This window comes from Hyla sarda, chromosome 6 (assembly GCF_029499605.1).
Source record: "Hyla sarda isolate aHylSar1 chromosome 6, aHylSar1.hap1, whole genome shotgun sequence".
NCBI classification, from domain to species: Eukaryota; Metazoa; Chordata; class Amphibia; order Anura; family Hylidae; genus Hyla; species Hyla sarda.
In genome coordinates, this window is record NC_079194.1 from 6,127,362 (window position 1) to 6,151,477 (window position 24,116).

At 45.9% G+C, this 24,116-nt stretch overlaps 1 protein-coding gene across 5 annotated transcripts in view; it reads left to right on the forward strand.

The window, feature by feature from the left end:
* The window catches only part of ABCA4 (ATP binding cassette subfamily A member 4), a 319,079-nt gene that overhangs the window by 172,364 nt on the left and 122,599 nt on the right, over positions 1-24,116 (forward strand). For all 5 annotated transcript variants that reach the window (XM_056523119.1, XM_056523115.1, XM_056523117.1 and 2 more), the window contains 5 exons: positions 1,080-1,211; positions 11,247-11,386; positions 21,594-21,731; positions 23,387-23,580; positions 23,686-23,770. In XM_056523119.1, the coding sequence (XP_056379094.1) occupies positions 1,080-1,211; positions 11,247-11,386; positions 21,594-21,731; positions 23,387-23,580; positions 23,686-23,770 (689 nt within the window). The remainder of the gene's footprint in view (positions 1-1,079; positions 1,212-11,246; positions 11,387-21,593; positions 21,732-23,386; positions 23,581-23,685; positions 23,771-24,116) is intronic.

A 24,116-nucleotide genomic window follows, 5' to 3' on the forward strand; every position in this document is an offset into this window, starting at 1 on the left:
AGATAGAGCTGGAGGAGGGGTGTAAAACTACTATATATCCTGATCCCATAGAGATAGCAGCAGTATAGAGCTAGAGGGGAGGAGTTTAATTACTATATATCCTGATCCCATAGAGACAGCAGTAGCAGTACACAGATAGAACTGGAGGGGAGGTATATAACTACTATATATCATGATCCCATAGATATAGATATGGAGGAGAGGTGTATAACTGCTATATATCCTGATCCCATAGAGATAGCAGCAGTATACAGATAGGGCTGGAGGGGAGGAGTTTAACTACTATACATCCTGATCCCATAGAGATAGCAGCAGTAGTATACAGATAGAGCTGGAGGGGAGGAGTTTAACTACTATATATCCTGATCCCATAGAGACAGTAGCTGCAGTATACAGACAGAGCTGGAGGGGAGGTGTATAACTACAATATATCCTGATCCCATAGAGACAGCAGCAGCAGTATACAGATAGAGCTGGAGGGGAGGTGTATAACTACAATATATCCTGATCCCATATAGACAGCAGCAGCAGTATACAGATAGAGCTGGAGGGGAGGTGTATAACTATACATCCCTATACTATAGAGATAGCAGCAGTATACAGGAGGGGACGAGTCTGATATCACCCCTCTGATGGGTGATGATGTCATCCAGTAGTTCACATGAGGTCAGCTGACCTAGGACTGACCACTTCCCCCAACACATTAAACACTGAAATTTTCTGTGGGTCAGAATGGTGATCACATGACCCAATTACAAGAATAATACACATGGATGCAGTTGTGCTGGAATCACAGATGGCGCTGTAGGACGTGTGAGTCTGCACGATATGGGGTGCTTCTTTACAATACCAAATGCATCTTGGCCGGTGCCTGTGGGGGGCGCTACTAACTTTATTTAACAATCCGATTTTTTGGGGCTGTTCCCTTCAGATATCATTGATGTTTCCAGTGAACACATTTTAGCTCTGATTTCATCAGGATCTGCTCACTATCCAGTGTTTGGCTGCGGGTGTATGGGGAGAGCGGGATCGGGACGATTCTTGTATATATTATTTATTTAATGATTTCTTCCCCATAGATCTATAATAACCGGATTATTCCCCCCCACCTCGGGGACGGTCTGGGTCCGCGGCAGAGACATTCAGACTCACATGGATTCCATCAGGCAGAGTCTCGGCATGTGCCCCCAGCACAATATTCTTTTTCATCGGTAAGAGACATAAGTCGCCTAAATCGCGGGAGAAACGTAAAATATGAAATAAGAATCGCATATGAATCATGAATGTGATTTAAAGGGGCACTCCGCCCCTTGTAAAGGACATCCAGGAGGGGCCCTTAATTTTGTTCATGTTTTTTTTTCTAAGGTCCCCCACTGTTTTTGTAACTATTTGTGCCCCACTTTCTCCCGATAACAGTTCATTTAAGGGAGCAGTCACACTACATTTGGCAGATCCGGCTGCCGGATCCTGCTGGGGAATTACAAGACCGGGCTCCCCCATAGCCCAGCTGGACCAGCGCCTCCTGTGTGGAGATACTAGTGTCCTGCATTGTTCTATGGGGATTCTGCCCATTCTTCCACACAGTCTTCAGATCCTGAAGGTTCTGTGGGCCTCTTCTATGGATCCTGATCTTCAGTTCTTTCTATAGATTTTCAATGGGATATAAATCATGTGATCGGCTGGGCCATTCTAGAGTTATTTTTTCTTTCTTTAACACCATTTGTGAGTTTCCTTGGCTGTGTGTTTGGGATCATTGTCCTTCTGGAATGGTCATCCTCCTGGTAGACGGCAGCAGATTTTGTCACAATGTCACGGTAAATTTGCCCATTCATCCTTTCTTCAGTCATGTGTAGTTTGCCAAAACCATTTGGTGAAAAGCCCCACACCATGATGTTCCCTCCTCCAAACTCTCAGTGTTTTTAGGGTGATGTGCGGGGCCATTTCTCCCACACACATGGTGTATATTATGGCACCAAACAGTTCCATTCTGCTCTCATCTGACGCACTATAGTCTCCCAGTATTTCATCGGCTTTTCCAAATGTTGTGTAGCAAACTTTACACGAGCTTCACCATACTACAGGCCATGGTGGGTGTGTGGTGAGTGTGCATACAGGCCATGGTGGGTGTGTGGTGAGTGTGCATACAGGCCATGGTGGGTGTGTGGTGAGTGTGCATACAGACCATGGTGGGTGTGTGGTGAGTGTGCATACAGGCCATGGTGGGTGTGTGGTGAGTGTGCATACAGGCCATGGTGGGTGTGTGGTGAGTGTGCATACAGGCCATGGTGGGTGTGTGGTGAGTGTGCATACAGGCCATGGTGGGTGTGTGGTGAGTGTTCATACAGACCATGGTGGGTGTGTGGTGAGTGTGCATACAGGCCATGGTGGGTGTGTGGTGAGTGTGCATACAGACCATGGTGGGTGTGTGGTGAGTGTGCATACAGGCCATGGTGGGTGTGTGGTGAGTGTGCATACAGGCCATGGTGGGTGTGTGGTGAGTGTGCATACAGGCCATGGTGGGTGTGTGGTGAGTGTGCATACAGGCCATGGTGGGTGTGTGGTGAGTGTGCATACAGACCATGGTGGGTGTGTGGTGAGTGTGCATACAGGCCATGGTGGGTGTGTGGTGAGTGTGCATACAGGCCATGGTGGGTGTGTGGTGAGTGTGCATACAGGCCATGGTGGGTGTGTGGTGAGTGTGCATACAGGCCATGGTGGGTGTGTGGTGAGTGTGCATACAGACCATGGTGGGTGTGTGGTGAGTGTGCATACAGGCCATGGTGGGTGTGTGGTGAGTGTGCATACAGGCCATGGTGGGTGTGTGGTGAGTGTGCATACAGGCCATGGTGGGTGTGTGGTGAGTGTGCATACAGGCCATGGTGGGTGTGTGGTGAGTGTTCATACAGACCATGGTGGGTGTGTGGTGAGTGTGCATACAGGCCATGGTGGGTGTGTGGTGAGTGTGCATACAGACCATGGTGGGTGTGTGGTGAGTGTGCATACAGGCCATGGTGGGTGTGTGGTGAGTGTGCATACAGGCCATGGTGGGTGTGTGGTGAGTGTGCATACAGACCATGGTGGGTGTGTGGTGAGTGAGCATACAGGCCATGGTGGGTGTGTGGTGAGTGTGCATACAGGCCATGGTGGGTGCGTGGTGAGCGTGCATACAGGCCATGGTGGGTGTGTGGTGAGCGTGCATACAGGCCATGGTGGGTGTGTGGTGAGTGTGCATACAGTCCATGGTGGGTGTGTGGTGAGGGTGCATACAGGCCATGGTGGGTGTGTGGTGAGCGTGCATACAGGACATGGTGGGTGTGTGGTGAGTGTGCATACAGGCCATGGTGGGTGTGTGGTGAATGTGCATACAGACCATGGTGGGTTTGTGGTGAGTGTGCATACAGGCCATGGTGGGTGTGTGGTGAGCGTGCATACAGGCCATGGTGGGTGTGTGGTGAATGTGCATACAGTCCATGGTGGGTGTGTGGTGCGTGTGCATACAGGCCATGGTGGGTGTGTGGTGAGTGTGCATACAGTCCATGGTGGGTGTGTGGTGAGTGTGCATACAGGCCATGGTGGGTGTGTGGTGAGTGTGCATACAGGCCATGGTGGGTGTGTGGTGAGTGTGCATACAGGCCATGGTGGGTGTGTGGTGAGTGTGCATACAGGCCATGGTGGGTGTGTGGTGAGTGTGCATACAGGCCATGGTGGGTGTGTGGTGAGTGTGCATACAGACCATGGTGGGTGTGTGGTGAGTGTGCATACAGGCCATGGTGGGTGTGTGGTGAGTGTGCATACAGGCCATGGTGGGTGTGTGGTGAGTGTGCATACAGGCCATGGTGGGTGTGTGGTGAGTGTGCATACAGGCCATGGTGGGTGTGTGGTGAGTGTGCATACAGACCATGGTGGGTGTGTGGTGAGTGTGCATACAGACCATGGTGGGTGTGTGGTGAGTGTGCATACAGGCCATGGTGGCTGTGTGGTGAGTGTGCATACAGGCCATGGTGGGTGTGTGGTGAGTGTGCATACAGGCCATGGTGGGTGTGTGGTGAGTGTGCATACAGGCCATGGTGGGTGTGTGGTGAGTGTGCATACAGGCCATGGTGGGTGTGTGGTGAGTGTGCATACAGGCCATGGTGGGTGTGTGGTGAGTGTGCATACAGGCCATGGTGGGTGTGTGGTGAGTGTGCATACAGGCCATGGTGGCTGTGTGGTGAGTGTGCATACAGGCCATGGTGGGTGTGTGGTGAGTGTGCATACAGGCCATGGTGGGTGTGTGGTGAGTGTGCATACAGGCCATGGTGGCTGTGTGGTGAGTGTGCATACAGGCCATGGTGGGTGTGTGGTGAGTGTGCATACAGGCCATGGTGGGTGTGTGGTGAGTGTGCATACAGGCCATGGTGGGTGTGTGGTGAGTGTGCATACAGGCCATGGTGGGTGTGTGGTGAGCGTGCACACAGGTCATGGTACAGTCTTGTGTGGTGAGCCTGACGAGGGGTTATCCCACTAAGAGCATCCTATCAGTATGGAGGAACTCTGACTTTGGGGACTTATAACACAAGGTACAGTACGAGTACAGTACCGGGACACCACATATATGTGTATGTATGGATTGTAAAGTATATATGGATTGTATATATGTATATATGGATTGTATATATGTATGGATTGTATATATGGATTGTATATATGGATTGTATATATGGATTGTATATATGGATTGTATATATGTATGGATTGTATATATGGATTGTATATATGTATAGATTGTATATATGGATTGTATATATGGATTGTATATATGGATTGTATATATGTATGGATTGTATATATGGATTGTATATATGTATAGATTGTATATATGGATTGTATATATGTATGGATTGTATATATGGATTGTATATATGTATAGATTGTATATATGGATTGTATATATGTATAGATTGCATATATGGATTGTATATATGTATGGATTGTATATATGGATTGTATATATGTATAGATTGTATATATGGATTGTATATATGTATGTATTGTATATATGGATTGTATTTATGTATGGATTGTATATATGGATTGTATATATGTATAGATTGTATATATGGATTGTATATATGTATAGATTGTATATATGGATTGTATATATGTATGGATTGTATATATGGATTGTATATATGTATGGATTGTATATATGGATTGTATATATGTATAGATTGTATATATGGATTGTATATATATATGGATTGTATATATGTATGTATTGTATATATGGATTGTATATATGTATGGATTGTATATATGGATTGTATATATGTATAGATTGTATATATGGATTATATATATGTATGGATTGTATATATGGATTGTATATATGTATAGATTGTATATATGGATTGTATATATGTATAGATTGTATATATGGATTGTATATATGTATAGATTGTATATATGGATTGTATATATGTATAGATTGTATATATGGATTGTATATATGTATGGATTGTATATATGGATTGTATATATGTATAGATTGTATATATGGATTATATATATGTATGGATTGTATATATGTATGGATTGTATATATGGATTGGATGTATGTATATATGGTTTGTATATATGGATTGTATATATGTATGGATTGTATATATGTATAGATTGTATATATGGATTGTATATATGTATGTGTAGATTGTATATATGGATTGTATATATGTATGGATTGTATATATGGATTGTATATATGTATGGATTGTATATATGGATTGTATATATGTATAGATTGTATATATGGATTGTATATATGTATGGATTGTATATATGTATGGATTGTATATATGGATTGTATATATGTATAGATTGTATATATGGATTGTATATATGTATAGATTGTATATATGGATTGTATATATGTATGGATTGTATATATGGATTGTATATATGTATAGATTGTATATATGGATTGTATATATGTATGGATTGTATATATGGATTGTATATATGTATAGATTGCATATATGGATTGTATATATGTATGGATTGTATATATGGATTGTATATATGTATAGATTGTATATATGTATAGATTGTATATATGTATAGATTGTATATATGTATGTGTGGATTGTATATATGGATTGTATATATGTATAGATTGTATATATGGATTGTATATATGTATGGATTGTATATATGGATTGTATATATGTATAGATTGTATATATGGATTGTATATATGTATGGATTGTATATATGGATTGTATATATGTATAGATTGTATATATGGATTGTATATATGTATAGATTGTATATATGGATTGTATATATGTATGGATTGGATATATAGATTGTATACATGGATGTCTGGATTACTTGGTTGGTACCAACAATTGGGGAACATTTCGCGTAAAAAGCAGCTGGAAATATATTTAGGGAGAAAAACTGTGATGTGTTCAATACTTATTTCCCCCGCTGTGTATAATTTATCTCATGTTGTTCTTTTCTTTTTTCCCTTATTCCCGTTCTTGACCCTCGTTCATGGTTTTATATTCTGTGAACATTTTTCAGTAGATTTTTCTCAACATTTTTACTTTGTTATTTAAAAAAAAAATGAAAGTAAATGTTTCCTGGAAAGGTTTGACCTTCCTTCTCCGGGGAGAAATAATTATAATAACATTGATAAATAAGATGATACAATGTATCCAATCACATTGTATCCAATCACATTGTATCCAATCACATTGTATCCAATCACGTTGTATCCAATCACGTTGTATCCAATCACATTGTATCCAATCACATTGTATCCAATCACGTTGTATCCAATCACGGTGTATCCAATCACGGTGTATCCAATCACGTTGTATCCAATCACGGTGTATCCAATCACGGTAAACATGGCCGAGCTCGGTCTCTGGACGCTGCCAGACACCAGCACTGACCCTTTCTCCTCACACGGTCACAGAAGTGTGAACACCGCACATGACCTCCTGTGAAAATACCGGGAAATAGGAGTGGGAGCCGCCGGCCGGAGCCAGGAATAATATCAGGGAAATTGTTTTCTACAAGTTCTTAAATACGAAAAGGTCAGCAGGAAAATGTGAGGAAAAATAAGAAGCAGCAAATTCACGGAACATCTGCGAAAATGTCCAGAGGTGGGAAAAGAAGCCACATAGATTCCCTAATGGACGTTATGTTATGGATGAGAAAACTGCTGAGTGTACAGGGCTCGGCCCACAAGACCCCGGGGGGGGGGGGGGGGGTCACTGTCCAAACAAAGCGCAAAACATTATAACACTGAAACATTCGCCGCATCTTCAGGACCACGGAGGCTTCGCCATCCTACAGCAATACTGCATCCTCTTGTGGTGTATCCAACCATCCATAAGGCTCCGTTCACACCTAGAGTCGCCACCGTTCTTGCAAAACAAATACCGGCCATGCTAATTTGCATAATTAATTATATTTGCGTGACATCGTAGGATACACATATGCTCCGGAAAATTTTGTCCTATTCTGACCCCTATAACTTTATTATTTCTTCTTATACAGGGTTGTATGAGGGTCATTTTTTGCGCCCCGATCTGTAGTTTTGAACAGGACCATTTTTGTTTTGATGAGACTTTTTGATCGCTTTTTTTATTTTTATTAAAGGGGTACTCCCGTGGAAAACTTTTTTTTTTTTTTTTTTTTTTTTTTTATCAACTGGTGCCAGAAAGTTAAACATATTGGTAAATCACTTCTATTAAAACATATTAATCCTTCCAGTACTTATTAGGGGCTGAATACTAAAGAGAAATCCAAAAAAGAAATGCATTTCCTCTGATGTCCTGACCACAGTGCTCTCTGCTGACCTCTGCTGTCCATTTTAGGAACTGTCCAGAGCAGCCTATGTTTACTATGGGGATTTTCTCCAGCTCTGGAGGTCAGCAGAGAGCACTGTGGTCATGACGTCAGAGGAAATGCATTTCTTTTTCCACGGGAGTACCCCTTTAAATTTGGGAGTTGCAGTTAGTTACTAACAACAACTCCCAGCATGCCCTGATACAGCCTGGGGCTCAGCGGCTGCCCCAAACTACAACTCCCAGCATGTAGGACTATATATTAGTATATAGTATAGGTCAATGTTTCCTAACCAGGGGTGCCTCCTGCTGTTGCAAAACAACAACTCCCAGCATGTTGGACTATATAGTAGTATATAGTATAGGTCAATGTTTTCCAACAGGGGTGCCTCCAGCTGTTGCAAAACTACAACTCCCAGCATGTTGGACTATATAGTAGTATATAGTATAGGTCAGTGTTTCCCAACCAGGGGTGCCTCCAGCTGTTGCTAAACTAAAACTCCCAGCATGTTGGACTATAGAGTAGTATATAGCATTGGTTTCCAACCTGCGGACCTCCAGATGTTGCAAAACTACAACTCCCAGCATGCCCGGACAGCCAACGGCATGCTGGGAGTTGTAGTTTTGCAACATCTGGAGGTCCGCAGGTTGAAGACCACTGGTATGTAGTAAAGGTCAGTGTATTCCAACCAGGGGGGCCTCCAGCTGTTGGAAAACTACAACTCCCAGCATGTCCTGATACAGCCTGTGGCTCAGCAGCTGCCCCAAACCAAAACATCTTTTTGCCCTTTTTTTTAAACAAGCCTGGATGGAGGCTGTTACTTTTATTATACTTTTTTTTATTGCATTTGTGTTGTGTTTGGAATTTGGGACGGTGAATATCGCTTTGCCGATTTACTGCTTTATGTTATTTGACGGATCTGTTTAAAACAAAAACACGTTTGATGAGGAAAACCTAAAGATGATGTGAATGAGGCCCTAAGGGAGTACGTTGGGATGTGACGGGGATCTGCTGTAGCTCCCGCTGATGTGAAATGCGATATTTTGGATAAAACGACAATTTCTGGTGGAGACGCTACTGTCGGCTCTTGGCCGTAAAATGTCGCCATGCAACCCCAACCTAAAAAGTTTCTACCTTATACCTTCAGCTCCAGCCCCATAACCCTTACCTGTGCCCCTTTTAATTCAAAGGGGTACTCCGAGGTCAGATTGCTTTCCTGTCTGCCCCAGTTCTGAAACCACTAGAAATCTATATTTCTGTTGTGTGTTTGTGGGTTTCTTCTTATGTCAGATAATCACTCTGCTTCCGAGTTAAAGGGGTACTTTTTTTTTTTAAATGAACTGGTGCCAGAAAGTTAAACAGATTTGTAAATTACTTCTATTAAAAAAATCTTAATCCTTCCTGTACTTATTAGTTGCTGAATACTACAGTGGAAATTCTTTTCCGTATGAAACACAGAGCTCTCTGCTGACATCATGACCACAGTGCTCTCTGCTGACATCTCTGTCCATTTTAGGTACTGTCCAGGGTAAAAGGAAATCCCCATAGCAAACATATATGCTGCTCTGGACAGTTCATAAAATGGACAGAGATGTCAGCAGAGAGCACTGTGCTCGTGATGTCAGCAGACAGTTCTGTGTTTCAAAAAGAAAATAATTTCCGCTGTAGTATTCAGCAGCTAATAAGTACTGGAAGAATTAAGATTTTTTTAATAGAAGTAATTTACAAATCTGTATAACTTTCTGGCACCAGTTGATTTAAAAAAAAAAGTTATTCACCGGAGTACCCCTTTAAAGGGATACTGCACTGCAAAACAAATATATATATATATATATATATATATATATATATATATGTATGTTTGTTTGTTTTTAAATCAACTGGTGTAAGAAAGTTAAACAGATTTGTAAATGACTTCTATTTAAAAATCTTAATCCTTCCAGTACTTAGCTGCTAGCTGCTGTATGCTCCACAGGAAGTTGTGTTGTTCTTTCGAGTCTGACCACAGTGCTCTCTGCTGACACCTCTGTCCATGTCAGGAACTGTCCAGAGTACAAGCAAACATAGTAAACCTCTCCTGCTCCAAACAGTTCCTGACACGGACAGAGGTGGCAGCAGAGAGCACTGTGGTCAGACTGGAAAGAACAACACAACTTCCTTTGCAGCATACAGCAGCTGATAAGTACTGGAAGGATTAAGATTTTTAAATAGAAGTAATTTACAAATCTGTTTAACTTTCTTGCACCAATTGATAATAAAAAAAAATGTTTTCCAGTAGAGTACCCTTTTAAGCAGTTGCTCAATTCTACAATTCCCAGATTACATTATGTTCCCTTAGCTCTTCATTACAGCTCCCCCACCCTGCCTACTCCTCCCGTCCCCACAGCACTTCTGCCAGTTCCCCACTCAGAGCTGCTTCAGAACATCGCTCTACATAGCAAAACAGTCCTCAAAACCTGCTGCATTCATTCCCTGTCTGCTCCTCTGCCTGCAGCATTGTTCAGCACAAGGCGGCACGCTGTAACCACGCCTCCTTCTTCCCTAGATGTCCCAATAAAGATATAGATGTATGTATGGCAGGGAGATGGTGATGTAGTTGTAGGAGCTGGTCAGAGGTGGTGACATCATTCAGGGGGCGGTGCTAGAGCTCAGCGACAAGATCCAGCCATGACTGAGAAAGCCGAGGATGGTGCGCCATCTTCGGAGACAGGGAAGACGTTGGGGAGCTGCTGTCCAGAGCGAGGGAGGAGCAAGGAAGATGCCGAGACAACACCACGCTGACATTGGGAGGGTTACACAACTTCCTTTCAGGAGAAAGGGAGGGGCCGGTGAACTGCTGAGACAACACCACACTGACAATGAGAGGACTACAAAACTTCCTGTCAGGAGTGAATTATGCAATATCATGCCGAAGCCAGTACAATTAGTAATAATAGTATATTAGTACGTTGTATATCTTGGGGCGATAGTTTTATTTAAAAACAAGTTTGTCAAACCAGAATCTCCATTCTGCCCCTCTACTAGGTGCTACATTTTGAGAATTGCCCCCTCCCTTTCTGCCCCCTTATGTTAGCCCTTTTACCCTTTACAGCAGTTTTTTCCAAACAGTGTGCCTCCAGCTGTTGCAAAACTACAACTCCCAGCATGCCCGGACAGCCAAAGGCTGTCCGGGCATGCTGGAAGTTGTAGTTTTGCAACAGCTGAGGGCACCCTGTTTGCTTTACCGTGCCTTTTTTTCTTGGTTACTCATTACTCCTTCCTTTGCCCTCTATATTGGTTGGGTCGCACCAATATGGCAGCCAGTTCACCATTTCTCATCTCACCCAGCTTTCCCAGGATTAACGTTATGGTAAAGAAAACTTTTTGGAGCTGATGGGTGTCACCTGACGAATTTTTTCCCTCTCCAGATTGACGGTGGAGGAACACATTCTGTTTTACGCTCAACTAAAAGGTAAATCGAGGAAACAGGCCGAGCGGGAGATGGAAATGATGCTGGAAGATATCGGGATCCCTCACAAAAGGAACGAGGAGTCTCAGAACCTGTCAGGTTGGTGTCACATGACTAAACCTTTTAGTGATATCTGGAGCGCGAAAAGTCCAAGTGCACTTAAATGGGCGCTGTCGTTAAAACTAATTTTAGCTATTGCGCTCCTTATGGTAAATAAAAAATATTTCTAATGTACTTTGTTTAACCGGTTGCCGTCTAAGGAGGAGCCGGCTCGTCCTGGGACGGCAACCGTTCTATGACGCGTGCTCCCGACTCCAGACCGCATCATACCGGCCGGCCCCCAGCTGATTCCTGTAGCTGGGGGCCGGCATTAATAGCCAATATGCGGCGATTGCCACGGCCGGCTATTAACCTTTTAGATCGCCACTGTCAAAGTTGACAGCGGCGTCTAAAGGGACATTTAAACCATCCCTGGTGGTCCAGTGGGGTGGATCGACCCCACAACCACACCACGCAGCGCTATTGCGGGGGGACGATCCACTGCTGAGGTAGCCAGAGGGCTTACCTCTCGTCCTATGCTGGCTGCTGCGCTGTGAATGATAAAGCCTGACAGGACCAGGCATTATCAATCGAGTGCAGAGCACACAGATCAATGGGATTCTATGAAACCACATTGATCTGTATGAGGAATCTAATGATTCTTCCTAAAAGTCCCCTAAGGGACTAAAAGTATAAAAAAAAAAAAAAGTTTAATAAAAAGTAAAAAAAAAAAAACATTAACCCCTTCCTTATTAAAGTTTAAATCACGCCCCTTTTCCCAAATTTCATATAAAAAATATGTAGCCATAATAAAAATAAACATTTGTGGCATCGCCACGTGCGTAAATGTCTGAATAAAAAAAAATTAACTAAGGCGCACGGTCAATGGCGTACGCGCAAACAAATTCCAAAGTCCAAAATAGCGTATTTTTGGTCACTTTTTAGATCATGAAAATAAATTAATAAAAAGCAATCAAAGTCCGATCAATACAAAAATGGTACCGCTAAAAACTTCAGATCACGGCACAAAAAATGAGCCATCATACCGCCCCATACGCGGAAAAATAAAAAGTTATAGGGGTCAGAAGATGACAATTTTAAACGTATGAATTTTCCTGCATGTAGTTATGATTTTTTCCAGAAGTACGACAAAATCAAACCTATATAAGTCGGGGATCATTTTAATCGTATGGACCTACAGAATAAAGACAAGGTGTCATTTTTACGGAAAAATTTACTGCTTAGAAACGGAAGCCCCAAAATACAAAATGTTTTTTTTCTTTCAATTTTATTGCACAATGATTTTTTTTTTTTGGGTTTCGCCGTAGATTTTTGGGTAAAATGAATGATGTCATTACAAAGTAGAATTGGTGGTTTAAAAAAAATTATCCCTCATATGGATTTTTAGGTGCAAAATTGAAAGGGTAATGATTTTTAAAAGGTAAGGAGGGAAATACGAAAGTGCAAAAACGGTAAAACCCTCGGTCCTTAAGGGGTTAAAAAAATGAAGTTTTATTTGTGTTTTAAAAATCTGCCAGTGTCTCCCTACTTGTCCAGAGCACATTTCCCCCCATTTCTTCCACAGACTTTGGACTCCTGCTGGCCTGGCAGAAGTCCAAAATCAGGAAATGCAGAGGGGTGTGTGTGCAGCCTTAGCCAATCATAGCTCATCTCACACTGAACTGCTCTGGACTGTGTGTAGCAGAGTGAGGGAGGAAGTTCTCCCCTGTATGGCTTCAGATGATGTCACGCCTGCTGGGGAACGCCCCTTCCCAGTCTGTGAATCTGACTGAGACTGAGCAGAAAATACAGAACAATATTAAGGTAGAAAACTAACAAATAATAAAAAATAAAGACAGGGGGGAGGGGGGAATTATTATGATGGCGGCAGTGACCTGGAAGGATTATAACATTTAACAAGATCATGACTGGTACTATTTAAAATATCCCTGGGTATTCCAAACATGCTTCAAAAATAGAAAGTTAGGAACAAAAGAGAGACGGCATTATTATAATAGCAGTAGGACGTATCGGTCGTCCTAGACTTTGCTGTCTGGTATTGCAAGAGAAAACAAGGTGCAGTCAAAGAGTTAAATCTGCGCCAACAGCAGCTGTAAATCCCCCAACAAACATACTCTCCTGCCCAATCCTCCTCCGCCGCCCAGTCATCCTGCTCACCACTTCCTGGTCTACTCTGTGTAGAAGGAAATGTCTGCTCAGCCAATCACTGCATCTGGTTGGTCACTGCTACGGCCAATCAATGGCCTAGTGGGCATCTCGTGTCGAGACATCAGCAGGAAGGGGTGAGCAGCAGGGACTGGGTGGCGGATCGGGATTGTGCACGTGAGTATGGGTTTTTTATATAGTTTCTGCCCTAAATAAGCCTTTATCTCTACTCTTGGTTCCTTGATCCTTCCTTTGCCCTCTATTGGGTGCTAGATTTTAAGAACTCCCTCCTATCTGAACATACTCACCTGCACAATCCCCCTCCATCTCCCGATCGCTCCTGCTCATCCCTTCCTGGTCTCCTCTCAGTATAAGGAAGTTGTCACGATGCCGGCTGGCAGGAGGTGGATCCTCTGTGCCAGAGAGGGATTGGTGTGGACCGTGCTAGTGGACCGGTTCTAAGTCACTACTGGTGTTCACCAGAGCCCGCCGCAAAGCGGGATGGTCTTGCTGCGGCGGTAGTGACCAGGTCGTATCCACTAGCAACGGCTCAACCTCTCTGACTGCTGAAGATAGGCGCGGTACAAGGGAGTAGACAGAAGCAAGGTCGGACGTAGCAGAAGGTCGGGGCAGGCAGCAAGGATCGTAGTCAGGGGCAACGGCAGGAGGTCTGGAACACAGGCTAGGAACACACAAGGGAACGCTTTCACTAGGCACAAGGGCAACAAGATCCGGCGAGGGAGTGCAGGGGAAGTGAGGTATACATAGGGAGTGCACAGGTGAAAACACTAATTGGAACCACTGCGCCAATCAGTGGCGAAGTGGCCCTTTAAATCGCAGAGACCCGGCGCGCGCGCGCCCTAGGGAGCGGGGCCGCGCGCGCCGGGACAGGAACGAGGGAGAGCGAGTCAGGTACGGAAGCCGGGGTGCGCATCGCGAGCGGGCGCCACCCGCATCGCGAATCGCATCCCGGCTGGAGGCGGTATCGCAGCGCACCCGGTCAGTGGATCTGACCGGGGCACTGCCGTAGCGAAGATGTTGCGAGCGCTCCGGGGAGGAGCGGGGACCCGGAGCGCTCGGCGTAACAGTACCCCCCCCCTTGGGTCTCCCCCTCTTCTTAGAGCCTGAGAACCTGAGGACCAGACTTTTATCTAGGATATTGTCCTCAGGTTCCCAGGATCTCTCTTCAGGACCACAGCCCTCCCAGTCCACTAAAAAAAAAGTTTTACCTCTGACCTTTTTGGAGGCCAGTATCTCCTTAACGGTGAAGATATCAGAAGAACCGGAGACAGGAGTGGGAGAAATAAGTTTGGGAGAGAAGCGGTTGATGATGAGTGGTTTAAGAAGAGAGACATGAAAGGCATTAGGAATACGAAGAGAAGGAGGAAGAAGAAGTTTGTAAGAGACAGGATTAATCTGGCACAAAATTTTGAAAGGACCAAGATAGCGTGGTCCCAATTTGTAGCTGGGAACACAGAAGCGGACATATTTAGCGGAGAGCCATACCTTGTCTCCGGGAGAAAAAATGGGGGGAGCTCTTCTTTTCTTATCAGCAAACTTCTTCATGCGTGATGAAGCCTGTAAGAGAGAATTTTGGGTCTCTTTCCATATGGTGGAAAGATCACGAGTTATTTCATCCACAGCGGGCAAACCAGAGGGCAAGGGAGTAGGGAGGGGGGGAAGAGGGTGACGGCCGTACACCACGAAAAATGGGGATTTGGAAGAAGATTCAGAGACTCTGAAGTTATACGAGAATTCGGCCCATGGTAGAAGATCTGCCCAGTCATCCTGGCGGGAGGAAACAAAATGCCGTAAATAATCACCCAGGACCTGGTTAATTCTTTCTACTTGCCCATTGGATTGAGGATGATAAGCAAAAGAAAAGTTTAATTTAATCTTGAGTTGTTTACAGAGAGCCCTCCAGAATTTTGACACGAATTGGACGCCTCTATCCGAGACGATCTGCGTGGGCAACCCGTGAAGACGAAAAATGTGTACAAAAAATTGTTTTGCCAACTGAGGCGCTGAAGGAAGACCAGGAAGAGGAATAAAATGTGCCATCTTGGAAAATCGATCAACGACCACCCAAACAACAGTGTTGCCACGGGATGGGGGTAAGTCTGTAATAAAGTCCATACCAATCAGAGACCAAGGCTGTTCGGGGACAGGCAGAGGATGAAGAAGACCAGCGGGCTTCTGGCGAGGAGTCTTATCCCGGGCACAGACAGTGCAGGCCCGCACAAAATCAACAACATCCGTTTCCAGAGTCGGCCACCAATAGAAACGAGAGATGAGTTGTACGGATTTCTTGATACCCGCATGGCCTGCGAGATGGGAGGAGTGACCCCATTTGAGGATTCCGAGGCGTTGGCGTGGAGAGACGAAGGTCTTCCCTGGAGGAGTTTGCCTGATGGAGGCTGGAGAAGTGGAGATCAGGCAGTCAGGAGGAATGATGTGTTGCGGAGAGAGCTCTACTTCCGAGGCATCCGAGGAACGAGAGAGAGCATCGGCCCTAATGTTCTTATCGGCAGGGCGAAAGTGAATTTCCAAAAATTAAACCGGGCAAAGAACAGAGACCACCTGGCCTGGCGAGGATTCAGCTGTTGGGCAGACTGGAGATAGGAGAGATTCTTGTGATCGGTGTAAATGATAACTGGAAATCTTGATCCCTCCAGCAGATGCCTCCATTCCTCAAGTGCCAATTTAATGGCCAGTAGCTCTCGATCCCCGATGGAGTAGTTTCTCTCCGCCGGAGAGAAGGTCCTAGAAAAAAAACCACAAGTAACAGCATGCCCGGAAGAATTTTTTTGTAGAAGAACCGCTCCAGCTCCTACTGAGGAGGCATCAACCTCCAATAGGAAGGGTTTAGATGGGTCAGGTCTGGAGAGCACGGGAGCAGAAGAAAAGGCAGACTTGAGCCGTTTAAAGGCGTCTTCCGCTTGAGGAGGCCATGACTTAGGATTGGCATTCTTTTTGGTTAAAGCCACGATAGGAGCCACAATGGTGGAAAAATGTGGAATAAATTGTCTGTAATAATTGGCGAACCCCTAAAAACGTTGGATAGCACGGAGTCTGGAGGGGCGTGGCCAATCTAAGACGGCAGAGAGTTTGTCTGGATCCATTTGTAGTCCCTGGCCAGAGACCAAGTATCCTAGGAAAGGAAGAGATTGACATTCAAACAGACATTTCTCCATTTTGGCATAAAGTTGATTGTCACGAAGTCTCTGAAGAACCATGCGGACATGCTGGCGGTGTTCTTCTAGGTTGGCAGAAAAAATCAGAATATCGTCCAGATACACAACAACACAGGAATATAAGAGATCACGAAAAATTTCATTAACAAAGTCTTGGAAGACGGCAGGGGCGTTGCACAGGCCAAAGGGCATGACCAGATACTCAAAGTGTCCATCTCTAGTGTTAAATGCCGTCTTCCATTCATCCCCCTCCCTGATGCGGATGAGATTATAAGCACCTCTTAAGTCCAGTTTGGTAAAGATGTGGGCACCTTGGAGGCGATCAAAGAGTTCAGAGATAAGTGGTAGAGGGTAGCGGTTCTTTACCGTGATTTTATTAAGACCGCGGTAGTCAATGCAAGGACGTAGGGAGCCATCTTTTTTGGACACAAAGAAAAATCCAGCTCCGGCAGGAGAGGAGGATTTGCGGATAAACCCCTTTTTTAAATTTTCCTGGATGTACTCAGACATAGCAAGAGTCTCTGGGGCGGACAGAGGATATATTCTGCCCCGGGGTGGAGTAGTGCCCGGGAGGAGGTCAATAGGACAGTCATAAGGCCTGTGAGGAGGTAGAGTCTCAGCTTGTTTTTTGCAAAACACATCAGCAAAGTCCATATAGGCCTTAGGGAGACCGGTTACAGGGGGAACCACAGGGTCACGGCAGGGAGTACTGGGAACCGGTTTAAGGCAGTCCTTGAAACAAGAGGTACCCCAGCTCTTGATCTCCCCTGTGGACCAATTCAGGGTTGGGGAATGGCGTTGGAGCCACGGTAGTCCAAGGAGAATTTCGGAAGTGCAATTGGGGAGGACCAAGAACTCAATTTTTTCTTGATGAGGTCCGATGCACATTAGAAGGGGCTCCGTGCGGTAACGTATGGTACAGTCCAATCTTTCATTGTTAACAGAATTGATGTAGAGGGGTCTGGCGAGACTGGTTACCGGGATGTTGAACCTGTTGATGAGAGAGGCCAAAATAAAGTTTCCTGCAGATCCGGAATCCAAGAAGGCCATAGTAGAGAAGGAGAAGGTAGATGCAGATATCCGCACAGGCACAGTAAGACGTGGAGAAGCAGAGTTGACATCAAGGACTGTCTCACTTTTGTGCGGAGTCTGCGTGCGTCTTTCCAGGCGGGGAGGACGGATAGGACAATCCTTCAGGAAGTGTTCGGTACCGGCACAGTACAGGCAGAGATTCTCCATGCGGCGTCGTGTCCTCTCTTGAGGTGTCAGGCGAGACCGGTCAACTTGCATAGCCTCCACGGCGGGAGGCACAGGAACGGATTGCAGAGGACCAGAGGAGAGAGGAGCCGGGGAGAAAAAACGCCTCGTGCGAACAAAGTCCATACCCTGGCGGAGCTCCTGACGCCTTTCGGAAAAACGCATGTCAATGCGAGTGGCAAGATGAATGAGTTCATGTAGGTTAGCAGGAATTTCTCGTGCGGCCAGAACATCTTTAATGTTGCTGGATAGGCCTTTTTTAAAGGTCGCGCAGAGGGCCTCATTATTCCAGGATAGTTCAGAAGCAAGAGTACGGAATTGTATGGCGTACTCGCCAACAGAAGAATTACCCTGGACCAGGTTCAGCAGGGCAGTCTCAGCAGAAGAGGCTCGGGCAGGTTCCTCAAAGACACTACGAATTTCCGAGAAGAAGGAGTGTACAGAGGCAGTGACGGGGTCATTGCGGTCCCAGAGCGGTGTGGCCCATGACAGAGCTTTTCCAGACAGAAGGCTGACTACGAAAGCCACCTTAGACCTTTCAGTAGGAAACTGGTCCGACATCATCTCCAAGTGCAGGGAACATTGTGAAAGAAAGCCACGGCAAAACTTAGAGTCCCCATCAAATTTATCCGGCAAGGATAGTCGTAGGCCTGAAGCGGCCACTCGCTGCGGAGGAGGTGCAGGAGCTGGCGGAGGAGATGATTGCTGAAGCTGTGGTAGTAGCTGCTGTAGCATCACGGTCAGTTGAGACAGCTGGTGGCCTTGTTGCGCTATCTGTTGTGACTGCTGGGCGACCACCGTGGTGAGGTCGGCGACAACTGGCAGTGGGACTTCAGCGGGATCCATGGCCGGATCTACTGTCACGATGTCGGCTGGCAGGAGGTGGATCCTCTGTGCCAGAGAGGGATTGGTGTGGACCGTGCTAGTGGACCGGTTCTAAGTCACTACTGGTGTTCACCAGAGCCCGCCGCAAAGCGGGATGGTCTTGCTGCGGCGGTAGTGACCAGGTCGTATCCACTAGCAACGGCTCAACCTCTCTGACTGCTGAAGATAGGCGCGGTACAAGGGAGTAGACAGAAGCAAGGTCGGACGTAGCAGAAGGTCGGGGCAGGCAGCAAGGATCGTAGTCAGGGGCAACGGCAGGAGGTCTGGAACACAGGCTAGGAACACACAAGGGAACGCTTTCACTGGCACAATGGCAACAAGATCCGGCGAGGGAGTGCAGGGGAAGTGAGGTATACATAGGGAGTGCACAGGTGAAAACACTAATTGGAACCACTGCGCCAATCAGTGGCGCAGTGGCCCTTTAAATCGCAGAGACCCGGCGCGCGCGCGCCCTAGGGAGCGGGGCCGCGCGCGCCGGGACAGGAACGAGGGAGAGCGAGTCAGGTACGGAAGCCGGGGTGCGCATCGCGAGCGGGCGCCACCCGCATCGCGAATCGCATCCCGGCTGGAGGCGGTATCGCAGCGCACCCGGTCAGTGGATCTGACCGGGGCGCTGCCGTAGCGAAGATGTTGCGAGCGCTCCGGGGAGGAGCGGGGACCCGGAGCGCTCGGCGTAACAGAAGTGTCTGCTCAGCCAATCACTGCCTGTGGTCGGTCACAGCTATGGCCAATGAATGACTTAGCTGGCATCTCTTTGTGTCGAGACATCAGCAGGAAGTGGTGAGCAGCAGGGACTGGGTGGTGGAGAGGGACTAGGCAGGTGAGTATGTTTATTTTTTATTTTTTTTATGTTTTCAGCCTTGGAACAGCTTTTAATCTCTACTCTGCCCCTCTACTGGGTGCTACATTTTGATAACTGCCTCTTTCCTTTCTGGCCCCTAATGTCAGCCCTCTTACCTTTTACAGCAGTGTTTTCCAAACAGTGTGCCTCCAGCTGTTGCAAAACAACTCTCAGCATGACCGGACAGCCGAAGGCTTTACAGTGCCTCTTCTCTTGGTTCCTTGATCCTTCCTTTGCCCTCTATTGGGTGCTAGGTTCTAAAAACTCATTCTCCCTTTTCCTATAAAAAAAATAAAAATAAACATACTCACCTGCCCAATCCCCCTCCGTCTCCCAATCGCTCCTGCTCACCACTTCCTGGTCTCCTCTCAGTATCAGTAAGTGTTCGTGCAGCCAATCACTGCCTGTGGTCAGTCACTGCTACGGCCAATCATTGGTTTAGACATCAGCAGGAAGTGGGGAGCAGCAGGGACTGGGCAGCGGATTGGGATTGGGCAGATGAATGTTTTTTGTTTTCAGCCCAAAACAAGCCTTTAATCTCTACTCTTTTCTTGGTTCCTTGATCCTTCCTTTGCTTTCTATTGGGTGTTAGATTCTAAGAACTCATTCTCCCTATTCTTATCTGAACATACTCACCTGCCCAATCCCCCTCCGTCTCCCGATCGCTCCTGCTCACCACTTCCTGGTCTCCTCTCAGTATAATGAAGTGTCTGCTCAGCCAATCACTGCCTGTGGTCGGTCACTGCTACGGCCAAGGACTGACTTAGCTGGCATCTCCATGTGTTGAGACGTCAGCAGGAAGTGTTGACGAGCAGGGACCGGGGGGTAGAGTGGGATCGGGCAGGTGAGTATGGGGTTATTTATGTTTTTTAGCCCAACATGGCTACAGTAGAACAATGCAATTAATTCAGACATTCTGACCCAGATCTACAGAAATTCTGATCTTTACTGTGTTAGTACCGAATGCTACAGAATAGAATCCGCATTACACATGTAACAGGTGCTATAACATTATATAAGATATTTGTCATTTGGTATCCATTTGTTACATAACATCTTTTGGAGTCCAGCTTGGTGGTTAGGTGTCTTAAAGGGGTGCTCTGCTGGAAAACTTTTTTTTTTTTTTTTTAAATCAACTGGTGCCAGAAAGTTATACAGATTTGTAAATTACTTCTATTTAAAAGTCTTAATCCTTCTAGTACTTATCAGCTGCTGTATACTACAGAGGAAGTTTTCTTTTTGAATTTCCTTTCTGTCTGACCACAGTGCTCTCTGCTGACACCTCTGTCCATGTCAGGAACTGTCCGGAGCAGGAGAGGTTTACTATGGGGATTTGCTCCTACTCTGGACAGTTCCTGACATGGACAGAGGTGTCATCAGAGCACTGTGGTCAGACTGAAAAGAACTACACAACTTCCTGTGGAGCATACAGCAGCTGATAAGTCCTGGAAGGATTAAAATTTTTACATAGAAGTAAGTTACAAATCTGGTTAACTTTCTGGCTCCAGTTGATTTAAAAGAAATGTTTTCCACCAGAGTACCCCTTTAAGCGGTAGAACATGTATAGACGTAGCAATGGCCAAAACAAAGAGTATCGCAGAAATACATTTCACTAAACATAACTTTTATTAATCATTAAAAAATTGGAACATAAGGTCTAACCCACTTATAATAATAGATAATAACTCCGGTCATCAAAAAATATATATATCCTACAATATATCCTACAAGGATCAAATAACTAAGATAAGGTGTCTCCGGAAAACCGGATGACATAGGAGGAGTGTAGAGTAAATAAGCAGAGGCGCCTGCAGACCACTTTGTGATGTTCATCCATTAAGGCGCATTCCTTGCAAATTTGCAGGGGGGGGGGGGGATTCTAGAATATTCTTTAATGTGTCTTTCTGTTTTTCTTTAATTATAGGTGGAATGCAGAGAAAACTATCTGTCGCCATGGCGTTGGTCGGTGATTCCAAAGTTGTGGTTTTGGATGAACCCACCTCTGGTGTAGACCCGTACTCTAGACGGTCAATTTGGGATCTGCTGCTGAAGTACCGATCAGGTATATGGTGTTAGACTTGAGTATCCAAAGGATAGGAAAACCTCAGATAATAGAGATAAAGATGACCAAATCGTTCATAGGAAAATTAACAGGGCACTAACTATGAGTTGTCTCGCTATTTTATTCAGCCACCAAAGATACAATTTAAAAGTGCATCGTCTGGGCGACAGTCTGTTTCACACTTGATCAGTATGAAGCAGACAGTCGCCCAAAGAGCCGATGCATTTTTGAATTGTATCTTTGGTGGTTTAATAAAATAACCTAGCACCTATCAAGACAACTGGTGGTGAGTGTCCTGTTCATTTTCTTCTGAACATTTCATCTGATTTCTGATCTTACAGAACAGTGAGCCCCACATTGTTGCTGAATACACATGTGGTAGCGTAGTGTGATGAGGGCGGATGTTGTTACCCTAGGGGCAGATGGCATTAACCCCTTGTATTCATGACGCCAGGGCGTGGTTTAGCCTAAAGCCACCCGAAGGTATACCGCTGGATCCTGGGCTAGGCAAGGGGTTAATAAAGACTCAGACGCCAAGTTACGGATAACGGTAGATTTACTGAGGGTAGACAGATGGTAAAGTCTATACAGTTCAGTCAGGGCCCAAGGAGGTGACCAATGATGCAGAGACCTTAACGGCTTGCTGGGACTTGCAGTAGGACTGGACAATTGAATGCAGACCACGCTGACTTGACAGATGACAGGGACTGACTTTACTTGACTCATAAAGCTGTGACTTTATCTTACTTGACTTGATGGTGGCTTCAGGACTGGACTTTGAGGTCTCCAACACTCTGGACACACACACTAGACAAGACTGCACTGGACCTCAGCAGAAGAGAGAGAGAAGCTCCACCCAGAGCTTATATGGGGGAGACTAGCAGGGAGCCCATAGGTCATTATATGGGGAGACCAGCAGGGAGCCCATAGGTCATTATATGGGGAGACTAGCAGGGAGCCCATAGGTCATTATATGGGAAGACTAGCAGGGAGCCCATAGGTCATTATATGGGGAGACTAGCAGGGAGCCCATCAGTCATTATATGGGGAGACTAGCAGGGAGCCCATCAGTCATTATATGGGGGAGACTAGCAGGGAGCCCATAGTTCATTATATGGGGAGACTAGCAGGGAGCCCATCAGTCATTATATGGGGAGACCAGCAGGGAGCCCATAGGTCATTATATGGGAAGACTAGCAGGGAGCCCCTCAGTCATTATATGGGGGAGACTAGCAGGGAGCCCATCGGTCATTATATGGGGGAGACTAGCAGGGAGCCCATAGGTCAATCTTGGGGTCACCTGGTCACTGGTACCTCCTGGGTAACAATCACATGACATAACTCTTAAAGATACAACACATTTTATAATACAATACATTGCAGAACATATGTAGAGGGGGGAAACATGTGCAAGGGACCCTGGAGACACTGAAGGAGGCCGTCTGACAGGACAGCAGGGGTACAGGGTAACATCTCCCATACTGGGCCACCACACAGTTGTGTTTGAGTTCTGACCTGTAAAAAGATGGACGCTGCAGTTTTCATTCTATTTTCTGGACAGAGATGAAGATAAATTCTCACATGGTGTAAATTATACACGGGTGGAGAATGTTTTCTGTGTATCTGATACATATAGGGGACTCCTGTTTTTCCAGGCAGGACCATCATTCTGTCCACTCACCACATGGATGAAGCTGATCTCCTGGGGGACAGAATCGCCATCATTTCTCAAGGGAAGCTTTACTGCAGCGGATCCCCCTTATTCCTGAAGAACTGCTTTGGGACAGGGTTCTACTTAACCCTGGTCAGGAGAATGAGGAACGTGAAGGAACCAGTGAAGAAGGATTCTGTAGGTCCATAGATCTCCCCCTACAGCTGCTCTATTCTGTTCTGCACCATAGATAAGATGGCGCCTTCTTATGTACCGTACATTAACACGTGATATGTGCTTTAGGCTTCCTGCCGCTCCGACTGTTCCTGCACTTGTCCGAGTTGTGCCCCAAAAGCCAAAGAAAATCCTCTGGAGCAAGAGCTGGATGGTAAGATTGCCCAATGGTTCCCTGTTTCCCAACCAGGGTGCCTCCAGCTGTTGCAAAACCACAACTCCTAGCATGCCCGGACAGCTGTGAGGTGAAAAATTAAAACCCGTAAAAAAATCGGACCGCCCCTTTCCGAAGTTTGCCGAAGCTAGAAGGGGGAGGAACAAGTGTGCCGAAGCTACAGCGGGGAGGAGCGAGGGCAGAGACATGGGTTTGATTATTTCACCGCACGTCTGCAGATAATTAAGCCATGCCCCCTCACCCCCCTCCCGATCCGACCTGCAAGCCACACCCCTTCCCACAAGCCACCCCCCCTTCTACTTTTGGCCTACAATCTCTTCATTAC